The 18,108-nt window shown below is 38.4% G+C and overlaps 1 protein-coding gene across 4 annotated transcripts in view; it reads left to right on the forward strand.

Moving 5' to 3' along the window:
• numb (NUMB endocytic adaptor protein) overlaps positions 1–18,108 on the forward strand; it is a 58,170-nt gene that overhangs the window by 21,720 nt on the left and 18,342 nt on the right. For all 4 annotated transcript variants that reach the window (XM_053682547.1, XM_053682548.1, XM_017476160.3 and 1 more), the window contains exon 2: positions 12,456–12,595. In XM_053682547.1, coding sequence (XP_053538522.1) covers positions 12,470–12,595 — 126 coding nt within the window. In that variant the 5' untranslated portion in view covers positions 12,456–12,469. The remainder of the gene's footprint in view (positions 1–12,455; positions 12,596–18,108) is intronic.

Below are 18,108 nucleotides of genomic sequence, written 5' to 3' on the forward strand. Positions count from 1 at the left end.
AGAACACACAGGCATTGTAGAAACTGGTATTATTGTCATTCGCTGCTGTTAGGATCCGCTCCTCGTGCAGATCTTCCGCTCAGGTCATGGACTACGTCTACGTTTACATGGACAGCAGTAATCTAATTATTGACCTTATTCTGAATAAGAAAATATTCTGATTAAGAAAATATTATTAAGAAAATATTCTTATTCTGATTAAGGTGTTTACATGAGTTCCTTTAGAATACTCCTTTCATGTTCCTGTTTTACATGTTATAGAACATAGAGCGATTAACATCACGCATCATTACGTCACCACGCCACACTGTCCGATGTTCCCTCCAGAATTTCAAGCATCAACATACAGTTCGTCTTCGTTATGGTACCGTATACAGTTTTGTGTGTTTTTAATTTTTTATTTTTACGAAAGCTTCAAGTGCAGTTAATTATCTGTCATGCTGTACGTGCTAACAGACGACTGCTTGAAGCCATGGGCTGCGTCCCAAACCGTGTACTTGCCGTCTGTATAGTAGCTGAGATGCATGTATTTCTCCTACTATATAGCAGGTAAGTATGTGTTTTCAGACGCAGCCGTGCTCTCTTGTTTGCCGTAAAACGGTTGAGCACTGCCGTGTGTGCATGTCGTGTCGCACAATATGGTGAAAACTCCCACACGTCATTAATAGCGTGATTTGAGGTGTTTATATGTCTGTAATACACATCCATAATGCGACTAAAACAGGAATACTCCACATGTCTTAAATCGATTTGTGTTTACTTCGAGTATGACTTTAGTCGGATTAAGGTCATCAATAATTGCTGTTTACATAGTAGTTTCTTAATCAGAGTATTGTTTTAATCAAGTTTATACTGAATCATTGTTGTCCATGTAAACGTACTGACTGTGCCATAATAAGGAAGGATGGAAGATGGAGAGATGGACCCTCATGCTTTAAGAGTGACTTGTTTGGGAGACTCATGTTCTTTAAGCTAGTCCATATCATATCAGATGTGGGATGTAACAAATCACAGGCATTAGATTAAAAATGAAATGCCATATGCCTTGTTTTTACAAGAAAATTGCATTTCCTCAACTCATGCATTTTAAATAGTGTCTTTTGATTTGCTGTGGATACAAAACAGCAAACCGTGAAATAATTTGATTTGGAACGATCGCGTCTCTCGGCTGTTGTTTCGACAGAGCTGATTCCGGCGTTTGATTGATTTTAACATGGCTATTCTCTGAGGCATTTCTCCTTGTAGCAGACGTGCTCTGATTACTATAAGATTCGTGATTTTCGACACAGCATCAGGTTTGCTTTTTCCTAATTGTGATCTGAATTTAGATCTTGGGGACAGTCGATGCAATTAACTACAATTAAGGCAAGGAGCTCTGAGGCTGACGGCCGCCCGCTGAGTATCCTCTCAGTTAAAAGCCAGAGAGAAGCCTTTTTAATAGCGCTCCCCATCTAGCTCCGTTTTAGCGTGGCCTTCTGCGCTCTCTGTCAAGAATGAACATGTGATTTTAATGTGTTTATAAAATATACACATTAATGCTCAGTGGGTTAATAGGTCTCTTTTTCCCTACTTACTTCCACACATGATTATTCATACAGTTTGTGAATATAAACACCTTGTGATTATAATGGCAATTGAATTGGCAATAATGTGTCATTTTCTTCTTCCTTACCAACCCTGTAATTTTTTTTTCCTCTCCATATTCTCTCAAATTCTTCTTTCCTCTCCTTCCCTTCTTCACATCCACATCGTTCTGCTCAGAGAGCGGAGCTTCACCGATTGTTCATAAACGTCAGGCTTCCACACACTATGGTACGACTTTGATTCTTAAGACAGTAATTCTATATTTGACGATAGCACTGATTCTGATACGCTACAGTTTAGTAGTATTAAATGTGTGACCTCAGAATCTGCGGTTTAGTTGTGAATGATGATGACATTGATAAGGACTATTTTTTTTAATTATCAGAGTTACAGGCAAATCTCTTTCTTAGCTTATTTACACATAATATAAAAAAATATTAATTTTTTTTTTACATACTAGTTGTCTTTTTGATAATTATTAGTTTATAATCAGTTGTAATCGTGATTGAAAGTATGATTGTTTCCTTGATTCATTTCCGTTGTTGCACTGTAAATTTTATCACGGGTGGGTAAGTTATGGACACAATCCTATTAATATTTTTAAATTTCTAGGTGGATCCTTGAAGTGATGCTTAAAGGCTGAACTGAATTATTGTCCCCAAGATTATTTAAGTTCATAGGCGTACCATGTGCATTTTAAAAAGCTTTGGATCCATTTCTGTTGCAAGCATGAAGTGATGTTTTGAGATTCTGTTTAAAATCTTTTCTACGTCTTTTATAAGTCGTATTTGGTTGACTGTCCTTTTTAATTTAAATGGCTCCCAGAATGTAATTGATATAAAATTGACATTTTTCTGTGATGACAGGAAGTGTTTTGTTTCTGTGAGGCATGCTTGAGACAAAAAAAGCAAAAAAAAAAAACAACAACTTCTCCTTGGTTCAGTATTCAGGCCTGGTTTGTCATTGATTGCACTTTATTTTATTTATTTTTTTTTTCAACATTTTGATGAAATGTATAAAGATAGACACACACAAAAGGGTGGTGAGCTTCACACAGATTCTGAGCTGTGTACAGTCTGTTGGGAATATTATATTCATAATTCTGTTGGCATATTTTTATAGAACTGTACAGGACTGAACTGAGACCAGTTGTGCCACAGTATTTATCTCAGAAATGACACGTTGCACCACACAATACATAAGAATAACGCTTTCTTTTACCTTTACAATCTATGGGGGGGTCTGTTTGATTGGTATTTTCAAATATGAGGTTTATAAAATAAAGTGGAGAATAAACCTGCCATTTTGACACGCATTACTATGTCACACACGTACTATTTAGTATATGCTATAATCTCTCCGTACAGGATTTCGAGGAGTTTGTTTGTGGTCATTGCGACCAAAAATGCTTGATTTTGCTGTGTTTTTTTTTTTGTTTTTTTTGTGGAAAACTACTTGAATTGCACGAAATTGTTGTACACGGTCTTTTGCAGTGATGCTTGTTACTCATGGTCACATGATGACATCACAAATCTTAGTAAATTCTGTAATCATTTTTGAAAATTGCAAGCTACTCCGTATATTGTGGAGTTTGCTTCATTTTGAATCACGAACTCCTAGGGGACTGTATAATTACTTATACATGCTTTAATACATGAGTTGTCTGTCTATCTATTATTTTTGATGTCGTAAGAAGTCAGGTGTAGTTTCACACGCCTGGTCGTTTGAATAGTTGGCATTTTTGTGCTGTTAATTAGAGAGATGGATCACTTAAGAGAGTCAATGTCTACATAATAGGTTTTCTCTTGTGCCCAGCACATTTCAGCACATAGTTATCCACTTGTACAACAAACACAAACATGAGGGAGTTTGATCAGAACAACTGCAACTCAACGAGTCTCTCCTCTCAGTAAGAACCAGAGATTTCAGGTCTCATTTGCATTGAGCAGTTTTCTGTCATATCGGGGTTGCGAATGCAAATATTGTGTTGGTATATAATGTGGAGCTTTTTCTCCATAATGCATTCAAGACTCAAGACTCTAGCCTGCAAATTCACATTCGCATTGCAGCCTGCATCTGAATCTGCCAGTGGCCAAAGTAATCACACTGTATATTGGAGTTGTAATGGAATCTGTCACCCGTTGATGAGGCGTGTTCTCCATGTTAATTGGACTTGCATGCTCTGGCTCTGGTGCGTCCGTTTTTGAGCGGTTCTGTGTGATTGGTGATTCGTCATTACTGCGGGAAAAGCCATGTTTTTATGTAATGTGACCTGCATTCGAGTTTTTCCACTTTTATGTAAGCTTGCATTGGCACCCGGAAAATTGGATTATTACACTAACAGCTTTCTTTCCCCATCCCCCCCCCGCCCCCCCACCCCCCCCCAAAAAACCCTTTTCATTCATTTAGTTGTGTCTGTGTGTATGTGTGACATGGAAATGAGCCATCATTAACCGTTTGAGCATGTTAGAAGACTGAAGAGAGTCCTGTATTCTTAGATTTTGAAGGAAGGGGAAAAACAGAAGAGTTCTCACCATCTATTTGCTTCAAACCCCTCCCCTTTTCTCAAAGGCTTTTTGTGCTCTTCCCCAGGATCCTTCTCCAGCGATTAATCAGTTTTCCATTCCTGGAGAGATTATCGTAGCTCTCCCATAACTGCCGAACAGCACTGCTCACTCGCTGTCCCACTCATCCCCTTCACCCTTTTAAACTTGCCTTTTTCTTTTTAAGTCCATCAGTTTCTTCTGCGTTCTTCATTTCTAATACACACACTTGCAGTAGCATAAGGTTTTAGTGATTGATGGATGAGCGAGTAGATGGATGACTGTGGGTGAGTGAGTGGGTGTCGGGCAGAAAGCGGTGCACAGGGTTCAATTCCCACTGGACTTGTGCTAATCGTCTCAGTGCAGCAGAGAGAGAGCGAAAGTAGTTGGTTTTCTATCCACGTGGGTTTCGGCAGATTTTGATTTTGCACATGGTGATAATTTGAAAAATGCTCGATCATAAGACATTTTATGCCTCAGCAAAGTGGCATATTGATGGTATAATAGGAAGGCGTTAACACAGGTTTGGAATAAGTAATAATGTAGCACTTGGGACTCGAATAAGTCAGATTTAGCTGAATTCAGAGTTAATGAAGTCCCCTCCAAAAGTATTGTTTTTATATATATAATATATATATGAATGTGTGTGTGTGTGTGTGTGTGTGTGTGTGTATATGTATATATATATATATATATATATATATATATATATATATATATATATATATATATATATATGAGATATATAGAGATATGTAGATATATATATATATATATAGATATATAGAGATATATATATAGAGATATGTAGATATATATATATATATATATATATATATATATATATATATATATATATATATATATATATATATATAGAGAGAGAGATATGTAGATATATATATATATATATATATATATATATATATATATATATATATAGATATATATATATCTACATATCTCTCTCTCTATATATATATATATATATATATATATATATATATATATATATATATATATATATATATATATATATATATATATATAGAGAGAGAGATATGTAGATATATATATATATATATATATATATATATATATATATATATATATATATATATATATATATAGATATAGATATAGATATAGATATATATATAGAGATGTTGAACAACTTGGAACATGACACCTCTGATAGCAGACCTTTTTAGGTGGGCAAAAGTATCAGAATGGCTTGAATTAAAGTATTATAGCGCCTAGTATTTGATTACAAATTCCTTGCTTGTACTAACTGCATCAATCCAAGTTCACACTGACGGCACCAAACTGTTGCGTTCTTTTTTTATAATTCTTTGCCAGGCTTGTACTGCAGCTTCTTTCAGTTGTTGGTTGTTTTGAGGGTTTTCTCTTCAGGCAGTGAAATACATGCTTAATTGAGTTAAGGTCTGGCGATTGACTTGGGCAGACTAAAACCTCCTTCTAGTTGTCAGTACACCAGTGGTTTCTTTTGTTTTCAGGACATTCCATGTTGTTGTATTGGCTATGCCCAGTGCTTGTGCAATGGCTCTGATTGATTTTTCCTCTTTCCTCAGCATCAAAATGGCTTGCTTTCCTCCCATAAGACAGCTCTCTGATCTTTGTGTTGGTTTGTCCTTTTTAACAACAAATGCAGTCTTCACAGGTGAAACCCAGGGCTCAAACCAAGAGTAGACTATTAATTGTTTAAACAGTCAATCTAACAGGGCACATCTTGGCAACCAGAAACCCTTGTCAGTCACATCCATCCATCCATCCATCCATCTTCTATACCGCTTAATCCTTTTCAGGGTCACGGGGAAACCTGGAGCCTATCCCATGGAGCATCGGGCATGAGGCGGGGTACACCCTGGACAGGGTGCCAATCTGTCAGTCGCATGTTCCAATATTTTTGATCACTTGAAAAATGGGTTAAAGGAAATGAAAGCTGCTATTCAGATTGTCTCATATTCATCAAACCCAAATGTCTTCAGTGTATAGCAAAAACAAAAGAATTGGCCTTGCCATGGCAGTACTTTTGGAGGGGACTTTCAGTTTACTGCGATTTTGTACTGAACAAACAACCACACAATTGGCACACAATTACTTTGTTTGTGAAATAAGGATTTGTTTATGTTTGCGATGTCAGTCATGTTCATTACCACCTCAGTGATCGGCAGCTGGTTACAAGATTCCACCCATTTTAGAGATCTCCCAATCATCATGTGTCCAAGAGGTACAAGCAAAGAGTGTACTGTCCAATAAACGTTGAGATTCCTTTCTGTGCAAAACCTCATTGTCTCCTGGGTGTGATGCAAAATGACATTAAAAGGCTATTAACCAACATGTGTAAATCTTTTGGTCCGATTAAAGCGCAGTGTATTTGAATCTACCATCGAAGCCAGCTGAAGCCGTGCTTGAGTGCTGCACCGTTCACTGAAAACGGTTCGCATTAAAATGAACAAACAGCACAATACTGTAGTGAAATATTTGATGATTTAATTCAGTTTCTGAAGAGTGACGCACATTTCTCCATTTAATATAGAAACATTGTGCTGCTGTATTGTAATGAAATTTTAGACGAGGCCAGGCTTCCCATTTAACGTTAAAGCAATCGCCTTTGATTTATTAAAGTTAAGGCATTAGAGTATGTTATAGGCTGAAATCCTCAGTCTGAGCTAAGGCTTGATTAAAATATATATATATATATATATATATCCCACTAATATATATATATATTAGTTTATTTACGTTTTTTTATAATGTTTGGCCGAGTTCAGCCATAGCAATGTCTGTCAGCTTTTCCCTCACTGCCACACAGTTAATCAAGCACTGAAAAGCAGACTACCAAAATGAAAACAGTCGCCTCTGCCGTGTTTTAATGTGCAATTATATGATAACTTCAATAAAGACTCTGTATCCATGTCAGCGCTTTGTGGTCTTGTATTCAAGTGCAGCAATTACTCAACAAAGGCTAATGAGCTGATAAAGATTCGTGTGTACACATTCTGATTCACACTAAAACCCATTTTAATCTCCGGTTTCCCTATGCACAATTCTGATCATTTGCTCTGGTTACTTGCTGTTGTTATTCTTATTATAACTATTAGCATATACTTAAAAAGATTGATGTTGAGTTTGATTATGTAACTGCAAATAAGGCATTTTTGAAGTTCTGCTAAAAATTTCCATGCACTGAGACCAGACAGATGCACCAAAGTGAATAAATGGAATTTGTGTATGTATGTATATGTTTATTGATTGATTTAGAATATAAATAGTGACCAGTACTGGTTCCTACCTAATCCTGTGGTACTGCTGTGTCCCAGTCACTCCCTCAGCCAGACCCCTCTCACACCCTCCAATTCTCTGAAAAGCCCCTTCACATGACTTGGCCTGCACCGTGTGTCTCCTGTTCCCATACAACCCCCCCCCCCCCCGCGCACTCATATTTTCACCCTATCTGTCTCTCTTCCCTTCTGTTTCAACTTTTGTTCTCCCCCCCTCTTCTTCTTTTCCTTTTTTCCTCCACACATGCTTTATACTCCCCTCTCATGCATTTTTGAACTTTCACACAGAGCAAATGAGAGACAGCAAAACACAGAGGGTCACGGTGAGTCTGACATGCAAGATGTGAGAAAGAGGACATGGACCAAAACATTAAAAGGGGCCGGGGCGGGGGGCGGGGGGCGGGGGGAGGGGGGGGGGGCGGCTTAAAAGGGTCATGGAAAGAAAACGAGAGAGATGGGGAAAAAAAAGGGTAAGGCAGATAGACTCATGGGAGCGAAGGGGCAAATAAAATTCAGTAGCAGAGATCTAGAGAGAAGAAGACGGGAGTTCACACACACACTCTCTCACACACACACACACACAAACACTTCTCCGTATTGCTGTGGAAACAAAGTGAGAGGCGCTCGCCCGGAGTCTGCACCGAGCACAGATATGATATGACCTAAATAAAAGAGAGAGGGAGAACATGGCCTGACATTAGTAGTTGTCTTTTTGTCCTGGATGTACAGAGAGAGGTGTAGCCTGTCTCTGTCTGTTTTCTCATTCCTCTTCTCCCCAGACTATTATTTAACAGGTGCTCTTTTTCTTATTGTGCTAAAATGACCCCTCACACACTCACACACTTCTGTTTTTCTGTTATTATTTAGTTTTACATCACCTTTCAAATATTTACCTGGGGTGTTTTCACACCTGTAGACCTGTACTTTGTTCTGAAACGGGGACTTAAATTGTTACAATGTTATATTTTCTCATTGGCTCAGTTCGCTTTCACAAGGCATTTCAAAGCATACCAAAATGTGTTTATGCAAGTCACATGGCTGTAAACTGTCCTCTCATTGGTCAGAGTGCACCTGTTTATGTTCCGGTGTTCCACCAAGATGGATAGATAGGAGCTCCGTGAGCTTATTGTGCCTTTCTCTTTAGCTGTAGTTATTATAATTGATTCGTTTGAGCAGGAATCGATGTTCCACTGAGCTATTAAAGCCCAAATCCTTGAGACGCTCACTAAACATCTTGTAAACCTTAGTGTTTTTGAAAGTTGTTGAGAAATATGTTGGTCAGACTAGATATGTGGTGCTTTCACACCACAAGTGAACCGCTTAAGAGTTCGTTTGCAATCAGGCAATCAAACCACCAAAACAGTCTTTCCGAGACCACCTGAACGAGGCCCGATTGTTTTGGTGCGGATCCGAGCACGATCCTAACCCGTGTTCATGTATGTCTAAACAAACCAAACCAGGGGATGAAACTAACGCTCCAAATGAGCCAGGTGTGGAAACCCCCTTTGTTTTCTAGGAACTTCAAAACCTTCTTTTTCATTCTGCTTTATTTAATTTGATAATTTCTAATTATTAATAAGTTAATGAAAAAATATTCCAAGAGTGATATTTATTTCTCACTAGGGCTGGGTGATATGAGGATATAGTTGTAGAGATAGTAGTGATATCCTGATGAATTCACAATTTTCTCCGATATCGTGGGTCTAATGACATCTTTTCCCTACATTTTGTTGCTTTTTATAATTTGTAATACACATTACAAACAGAAAATATTTAAAGCAGTTGATTGATTTTTTATTTATTTATTTTTTATTATTATTATTTATTTATTTTTTAAAAGGTTCCAATGTTAATGGAGTTTAATTCCCATCCTTTCAGTGCTAAAGCGTATAATGTTGTAGTCATTAAATAATAGTATCATTTAACCAGCATGGGTTTTTCAGTTTTACTATAGAGGCAGTGCTACGGTTGCATTGTGTCATTAGCGAACCTGCATAGTGTGATCAATATTGTGCATCATAGAAATGACTTTTAGTATCGTGATATGATATGCTCTTTTTGTCATGTCACCTGGCGCTGCTTGCAAATGGCTTCCATGTTTCATGGAAGCTCAAGGACGTGTATGGTAAGATTTCTTTGTCTTGGTGTGTGTATGTAGTAGAAATGTTTGTGTGTGTAAGATGACCTAATTTCTCTCGTGTTTCACTGGGCCAGCAGTGTGAGAGAAGAACATCCAGAGGTCGGGTCTGCGAGCAGGAGATAAGGAAGGAATTCTTAATGGGATGCGATTCTCATGCCTTCATGGGGACCCAGATCATACACATGGTTCTTCATTTTTAAAAAGACACATGACTCTCGTACATGAGCAGTGTTTTTCAAAATACATTCTTAGTCTCAGTGGAAACAGCGTCTGCAGTCGGGGGGGGGGATAAATTGAATTGACTTGCACTTTAATCAGCTTGACTGTTGAGTGGTTGTATTGCATTTTTGTGGTTTTGAGCTAGGAAATGGATGCTTGCAAACCTATGTGCTTGCAAGCTACGAATAAAGTGGCAACCAACAAGAAGTAACTAGATCATCAGGTTGTACTACTACTTATATATACACACCATAATGATATTAGATCTAATGCTGTATGTTTTCACTTTATATGCACAAAGTGCTTATGGTTTATAGAATGATTTCTAGACTCGTTTTAGCTTTAGCTGCCGCCTTGTTAACACAGGAACACCTCTGTTATGGGGCAAAGTTAGGGTGTACAACAATAAAGCATGCACGTCACGTATAAAATGTAATCAGTGGCTCGAACTGGGAAATCTGTTACAGCCGATGTGGTCAGTACTCCAGTGAATATATTAAGTGGTGAACTGAAGAGTCAAAATGCTGTGAATTCATGAGACAACACGAGTATTCTGCTGGTACCAGTCATTAGCATGAAGTCTCAAATCAAACTAACAGCTAAGTGGCAAATTATTGGGCTTCTAACATGAGCTGAAGTTCCAGGCAATTTGTTCTGACAATTTCTTGACTAAATAAACACAACAAAACTGCTGTCCACCTTTGTACGAAAAATATGCTTATTTATTTTGTAGACACATTTTGAATATCAGCCTTATTAAAATTTGAGCATTGTTTTCTTGACAGCTGATTAAGCTATTAGTTTGCAGGCAGAGCCGAAACACCTAATGCATGATAAGGTACCTGTCCTTAAAAACCTTTCTCAGTTTGAATGATGTTGGCATTGGAAGTGCGTGTCGAAAATGAAAGCAGCTCTCTAGAGCTCATTATAGCAGCAGGAATCGGAGTGACTCTGAAGTAGTGTAGGCAAATGCACATGTAAACGATGATTTTGAACTTACTCACATTTACAAAATTGTAGTTATATGTCTTCCCTGCATCTGAATACGGTTTGCTCTGCAATTTATTTGGAGTGATAAACTATGTTCGCATCCAAGTTGCAAATTGAACTTGCAATATCGCAGAAAACGTTGGTGATTTAAAGCTCCGTAGCCATCCCATGTGTTCAAGAGAACACAATCATCACTTCCTGGAGAATTATTTTCTGAGCCAATTATCCGTGCTTTGTTGAGGCAAAGTCACATGACTCTTTTCTTTGTTCTTTTTTTCTTTCTTTCTTTTTTTTTATGCACATCGAGGAATTTATCCAGTAAATGTGTTTCCATTGTAGTTCATGCTCATGGCTTCCTATAGAATAAAAAAAATGATCCGCCTCAACTGAGCACATAAGTTTTTTGTTTGTTTTGAAGATTTTATTCACATCTGGTGTTTCCATCCAGCTTGCTTATTTATTTATTTATTTATTTATTTATTTATTTATTTATTTTATCCGACATCCCAAAATTTGCATAAAAAAAGGAAACGTAGTCTGAATTCGTGAAATAAAGTATTCTATAGACTATGAAATCAATTGACTATGTGTTGATGTTTTAAATAGACAAGAACTGCCACTAAGTGGAGGAGTCATTAAGTTTTCGGATTGTCCTTCTGCCGGAGATTCTCATTAGGGTAATATCTCAAGAATGAGTTGTTGTTATATGGAATTTTTTTCATTACTAGCTGATGGACTGATTTAGATTTTGGAGTTGATCCAAATGGTGTCAAGGCCAAATGTTTGAAAATTTTCCTTCAATAGCTTCCTTCCTATTAGTCACACAAAGATGTTACTTGTGTGTTCATGCTCAGGGACTCATTTTTGGCTGTCTACCATTTTTGCCGTCGGCAAATTTCCGTCCATGTGTCCGTTTGTTCGATACTCAAGGTACTCATTAGCATGATATCGCAAGAACAAATGGTTGAATGCTTATAGGATTTGTATGGAATTATCATTGTAAACAGCAGATGAACTGATTTTTAGATTTTGAAATTGATGCAAACAGTGTCAAGGTCAAATGTCTGAAAATGATTTTCTTAAAAAGTTTGGCTTACATTTTAAGCGGGGGGGGGTGGGGGTGACTGTGATGTGAGTGATAAATTAGTGTTAGGCTAATGGTACATTGTGGTAGTGGACATTTCTCTTTTGTATGTATTGGTAGGGACTGTCCTTCTGTGAGCTGCTGCTTATCAGTGAGACAGAGTGTCTGCTTTAGAGCGACTGCCTCTACTTCACTTGTCTTTGTAACACCTCTGACTTGCTGCTGCATGTGCTTGGCTCCGTGTGCGTTTCTGTCTTGGTGTACAAATTGCTTGTGGGTAGACATGCTGAGATAAAGTACGTGTAGTGTAATTTAAGTCCGCACAGCTCTTGAATGAATCGTCTATATTTTAGCTTGAATTAAATTCCAGCCCCGGCATTCTGCAGGGGAATCAAAAAGTCCAGGATGTGGTTTGAACTTGGGCTGAGGTCAAAATGAAAAGCCCACAGTTCTCCAGCACAGTCTGTAGGTGTGACCACATGCAAGGGGCCCAGTAGAACTGAAAAGCTGTGTCTCCCAGTAGTGTGTCCCCTACCCGCCAAACCCCCAACCCGCCCAACTCACTTCCTCTTCTCTTTCGTCCAATGCAGGAGGAGGCTGAGTCATGAATAAGCTACGGCAGAGCTTCCGCCGCAAGAAAGACGTGTACGTGCCCGAGTCCAGCAGACCACACCAGTGGCAGACCGACGAGGAGGCAGTGCGCAGCGGCAAGTGTAGCTTCCAAGTCAAGGTGAATTCAAAAATAACTAAACAGTATGTGAGTGCAGCCAACACCACAGGAAATGCTAGCTCATGTTAAACATTTTTAGCTGGTGAAATATCCACACGTTAAATCAATAGTATTGAAATACAGTCAGTGTCATAATTTTTGGCACCCCGGATAAAGATGGGTGATGAGGGTATGCAAAAACTTGTTTGTGGTTAATTATCCTAATATCCCACTGAATATATTAGAGAAAGCAACCTTTTAAATGCAGTACATCTGTGGAAAAAAAACCCTTAAACTTTTTTTTTTTTTAACAAAACAGTGTGTGCATTTACACAGTATTTCACTTCTTACTTTTTTTTCTTTTCTTTTTTTTATTATTATAATTTATAGTTTTTAATTATTATTATTATTTTTTTTTTAATTCCACTTCATTTTTAGGAACCCTTAAGTGATCACTCAGGACTTCCTGTTTCACTAAGGTATAAATATGAGTTGAGACACAGCCCAAATTCCTTTAGCCATTCATCAACATGAGACAAAAGCTTGGTGACCTTCATAAATGTGCAGAAAGGCCAGCTATGGTAGGAGTTTTGTTCCAATGGCTATATGAGCGTTAAACATATGGGTAATCAGCCATTGTGATGCCGTCTTTTGCTCTGGCATTTGTTGTATGATCCTGATTTTTTTTGTTTCGTTTTTTTTTGGTCCCCTTCTCCCCTCTATATCTGACTGTTTTGATGGTTAATATGTATGGTGGTGTTTGTTTTCTACGCACCCACGGTGGAAACAGATTTCGTGTTTTCGGACAAATAAAATGATCCATCTGTCTAAATCAGGCAGTGGTGTTAATATAGCACCATACCTGAAAATGTTATCCACTGGTAAGGCAATATCTGAGAATTGTAAAACAACCAGAGCTGTAATTAACCTGCCTGGAAGAGGAAGTTTTTTTTGGGGTCGCCATGTTTTCAAAATCCACAGTTAGGTGCCATCTCCATGCCAGCAAGCTATTTGGAAGGCATGACAGAAGAAAGCATTTTCTTTCATTTCTTTCTTTATCTAACCATAAACTTAAGCACCTGGAGTGTGCGAGACATTACTGGAACTGATTTCTATGGTCAGATGAGGGGGAAAAAAAGAAACCTTTTTTGGAAACAAATGCACAAAGTGAGTTTAGTTGATGAGGAAGAATGGCTATTCAGAAAAGAACCTAATCCTAACTGCTCAGTATGGTGGCGGATGAAGTATCAGGAGATTTTAAATGAAAAATGCTTCTCCCAGGATGTTAGAATTGAGTCATGGTGGGATCTTCTAGCGAGACAATGATCCAAAACATGTGTCCAAATTAACAGAAAAATGTCCTCTGAACTAAACCCCATTGAAAAAGAGTAGAGTCCACAAGAGACCACTAAGACCCTGGAGAATCTGGACATATTCTGTATTGAGGAATTGTAACAGATTCCTTGCTCTTGCTTTTTCCTTAGCAGTTTACCGATATTTACCACGGGTGCCAATAACTCAGGAGCTGGCTGTATTTTTACAAGAGTATGTCACAATAAAACAGACCAAGACCTTTAAATGAGAAAATCCCGTTATGTCTGTAGTACAGTACAGAACCAAGACATACTGGCTAAAAGATGTAAAATAAAGTACAGCATGGCAGCCATACTTTTTCTTTAATGTACAATTCTAGTAGGTCAACATGTTCTGGCTTGGGGGAAGTTCAGAGATAATGAGTAACCAATACAATCAGCAATGCTGCATTGTAGAAAAACTTCTCTTTCCTGGGATAAAAGTAGCAGGTATAGATAGTAGATTCATTTGTGGTTTGCCATCCCACTCTCGTTGCATCTAGTTGCATCCCACTCTCGATTAAAAAAAAAAAACCCCAAAAACTTAATGATTTGTATATGATAAAAATAAAACAAGATTTATAGTATAGTACTGTGTAAAGTAAGTGAACACTAAGATGAGGCAAGCTGTTTGGATATTAAAATGGCCACATGCATCTCTAGTGAATGCAGTGATGATATTCAGGGAAAGTGCAGTACTTTGTGGATGGCAGTCAGTAGTATTGGTGGCTTCATTATTAAGTGATGTGAACTTTTCCTCTGTGTGTCTACCTCCCTCTCTCTAACTACCTGATACACTGTAATGCACCATGATGTCAATGACAACAATGTAGATGTCAATGATGGCACAGAGATCACAGAGCTCATATGTGTCTGGTGTTCTGTGCCTATTGATTAAGTCTGGAAAATTCAGTGCCCTCCACTAATATCGGCACCTTTGGCAGATATGAGCAAAGATGGCTGTGAAAAATTGTCTTTGTTGTTTAACATTTTTAATCTTTTATTAAAAAGATTCACAAAAATACTCTGGATATCAAACAATTGCAAACACAGCGCAGGTTTATCCCAAAAGAAAATATATTTGTTAAATATAGGTGTGCATTTATTGGCACTCCTACGAATTCATATGAAAAAAATATATTTGAAGTATATTCTCATTGATATTTTCAATTTTTTTAGTATACCTGGGTGACTAGGAACAGGAAATCGTTTAACCATGACTTCCTGTATCACAGGGGTATAAATATGAGGTAACACATATAGACCAAATTCCCTTAATCATGCATAACAATGGGTAAGAACAAGGAATAGTTGTGATGTGTGGCAAAAGGTTGTTGAGCTTCACAAAATAGGAAATGGCTATAAGAAAATAGCACAAGCATTGAAAATGCCCATTTCCACCATCAGGGCAATAATTGAGACGTTCCAATCAACTGGAAATGTTATGAATCAAACTGGAAGAGAACATCTGTCTATATTGGCTCAATGCACTGTGAAGAGGATGGAGAATAGAGGCTGGAGAATTGCAGAAGTTTAGTTAAGTTTAAAACTACAATCTGAAGTCACCTACATCACCACAAGTTGTTTGGAAGGGTTTCAAGAAAAAATCCTCTACTCTCATCCAAAAACAAACTCAAACATTTTCAGTTTGTCAGACACTACTGGAACTTCAAATTGGACCGGGTTCTATGGTCAGATGAAACCAAAGTAGAGCTTTTTGGCAATAAACACCAGAGGTGGTTTTGGTGCACACAGAGAGGTAGCCATATGGAAAAGTACCTCATGCCCATGGTTAAATATGGTTGTGGCTCTTTAATGTTTTGGGGCTGTTTTTCCTGCCAGAGGAACTGGACGTTTTGTTAGGGTACGTGGCATCATGGACTCTATCAAATATCAACAGATATTAAATGAACACCTGACTGCCTCTGCCAGAAAGCTTAAAATGTGCCGTGGTTGGTTAACTGCAGGACAATGGTCCAAAACATATATCAAAATCAACACACAAATAGTTTACTTATCACAAAATCAAGGTCCTGCCATGGCCATCCCAGTCCCTTGATCTGAAACCCATAGAAAACCTGTGGGGTGAACTGAAGAGGAGAGTCCACCAGTGTGGACCTTGAAATTTGAGGGCAAATCTTGGCAAAGGGAGATAGCACAAGGTATTGACTAAAGAGGTGCCAATAATTTTTGCACACCTATATTTCTATTTTATAAACCTGTGTTGTGTGCGCAATTGTTTGATATCCATGAGTGCAGAGTAATTTTGTAAAAAAAAAGAAAAAAAATTAAACAAAAGATCAAAAGGTTAAACAAGAGACACATTTTCACGGCCTTCTTTGCCCATATTTACCAAGGGTGCCAATATTAGTGGAGGACACTGTATGGTTTCGACATATAATAACATGATACACTTTTCCAAGTCACGTGAAGTCAACCTCCACACCTTTCCAAACTGCTGCTCATGCTGAATCACAGGGCAGCTGAACATATTCTGCATACATGAGCTAACAGACACCAGTGATTGATATTGGAGGGAGAGTATGCCATGCCATCCCTTCCACCCTGAGAGCATGGCCGGTTTTACTCTCTTGACTCCCAGCCACGAACGAATATTGCATCATAGGGTGAACGTTTTCCTGTTGAGTCACTCGGGAGCCGATTGTGATATCTTTAGCGTGTTGAACACACCATTTCAAAATTTCGTGTGAGCTCTTGTCACACCTGGGCGTGTTACTGAGTTGTCGCCTGTGTGTATAGTGAACTCATGTAAAACCAGTGTTAAATGACCACTCAATGTTTGACTGGTAGTGTACTCTGTCTTTAATATAGACCAATGTAGAGATTATAGTAACACAAGGTGTGTGTGTGTGTGTGTGTGTGTGTGTGTGTGTGTGTGTGTGTGTGTGTGTGTGTGTGTGTGTGTGTGTGTGTGTGTGTGTGCTTTTGCCGTGGCCCAGATTCCTATGCTGTTTGTAGCATTGTGCGCTCTCTCGCTGATCTTCCCCCGGCTGCTAATCATAAATTATCTCCACACTATTCATGTAATACTACTTGTATAATATTCCGCTGTCTTTAAGCTACAACGCTAGATCAGGGTTTCTGTGTCGAGTGAGGTACATTAGAAGTGTTTTAGCCAGCCTGGAGGGTTCTTTGCCTTTATTAGACAGGAAAAGTCAAATGCTGTTTCTGGAACAGCAAAGCACCTCGGCCTCTCCCTCTTCCTCCCCTCTCTCTCTCTCTCTCTCTCTCTCTCTCTCTCTCAGTGCAGCCTAACTTGCTAGTCTTGTGCTTCAGTTCCCCCCTCCCCTTTTTTCTCTCCTTCTTTCTCATTACATATTTGTGTTTCTCCCTCATTCTCTGTGGAACTGGTGTGGGTTGAAACGGTTTCAGTGTGATTAGTGATTACACATTTCAACACTGGAGTCAGGGTGGCAGCCATAAAGAAGGGAGAAATTCAGTGTTGGAAATTTAGACGTTGAAATGACACGGTGCAGCTATTTGTATGACGTCCTTAGTCATTAACATTTTCGCTGCAAAGCAAGCGGAATGGAAAAGCCCAATTCCAAGTCCAATTATTACACCAGTCCAGTCCAGTGCTCCCTCTGGGCTGCAGTTTATCCCTCCATGAGGCAGTCAGACTGCGGTGTGAGAACAAGAACTTGAGTTTTAATCCTTATCTTATTTAATGGAGCTGGTCCAGTGAAGGTGGACAGAATTAAGTATCGGACACCTCACATGTCCCGTATTTTTATTTTATTCCCATTTACATTATTATGCCAAAATTCTCCTTAGCTTTAGCTCAGAAGAAGAATGAGTGCCTGCTAAAACGGAGCAGCTGGAAAGTCGGTTGACGTCTTTATTTTTCTATGTGGTAGCTCGTAATTCTGTCCCGTTTAGAGTCCGTAGAAAATGGCCGCTTATGTGGCTATGGGCAGCTTTTTTTTTTTTTTTTTTTTTTTTTTTTTTTTCCCTTTTTTTATTGCACATACTCAATAACTGGTTCAGAGCCAGGTATAAATAGCAATGGCAGATGAGTGGTTTCTGTTTTAGATTGAGGCTAAACTTAAACATTAATTTTGCTGCTTTTTTTTTCTACAGAGAGTCACTCTGAAGAAGTGTGAATCAGAGACGGCGTGAGCAGTATCTTCAGCATGATGCTTTGGGTGTATTATGGATATG

Source organism: Ictalurus punctatus, chromosome 9 (assembly GCF_001660625.3).
Source record: "Ictalurus punctatus breed USDA103 chromosome 9, Coco_2.0, whole genome shotgun sequence".
In the NCBI taxonomy this organism is placed as follows: domain Eukaryota; kingdom Metazoa; phylum Chordata; class Actinopteri; order Siluriformes; family Ictaluridae; genus Ictalurus; species Ictalurus punctatus.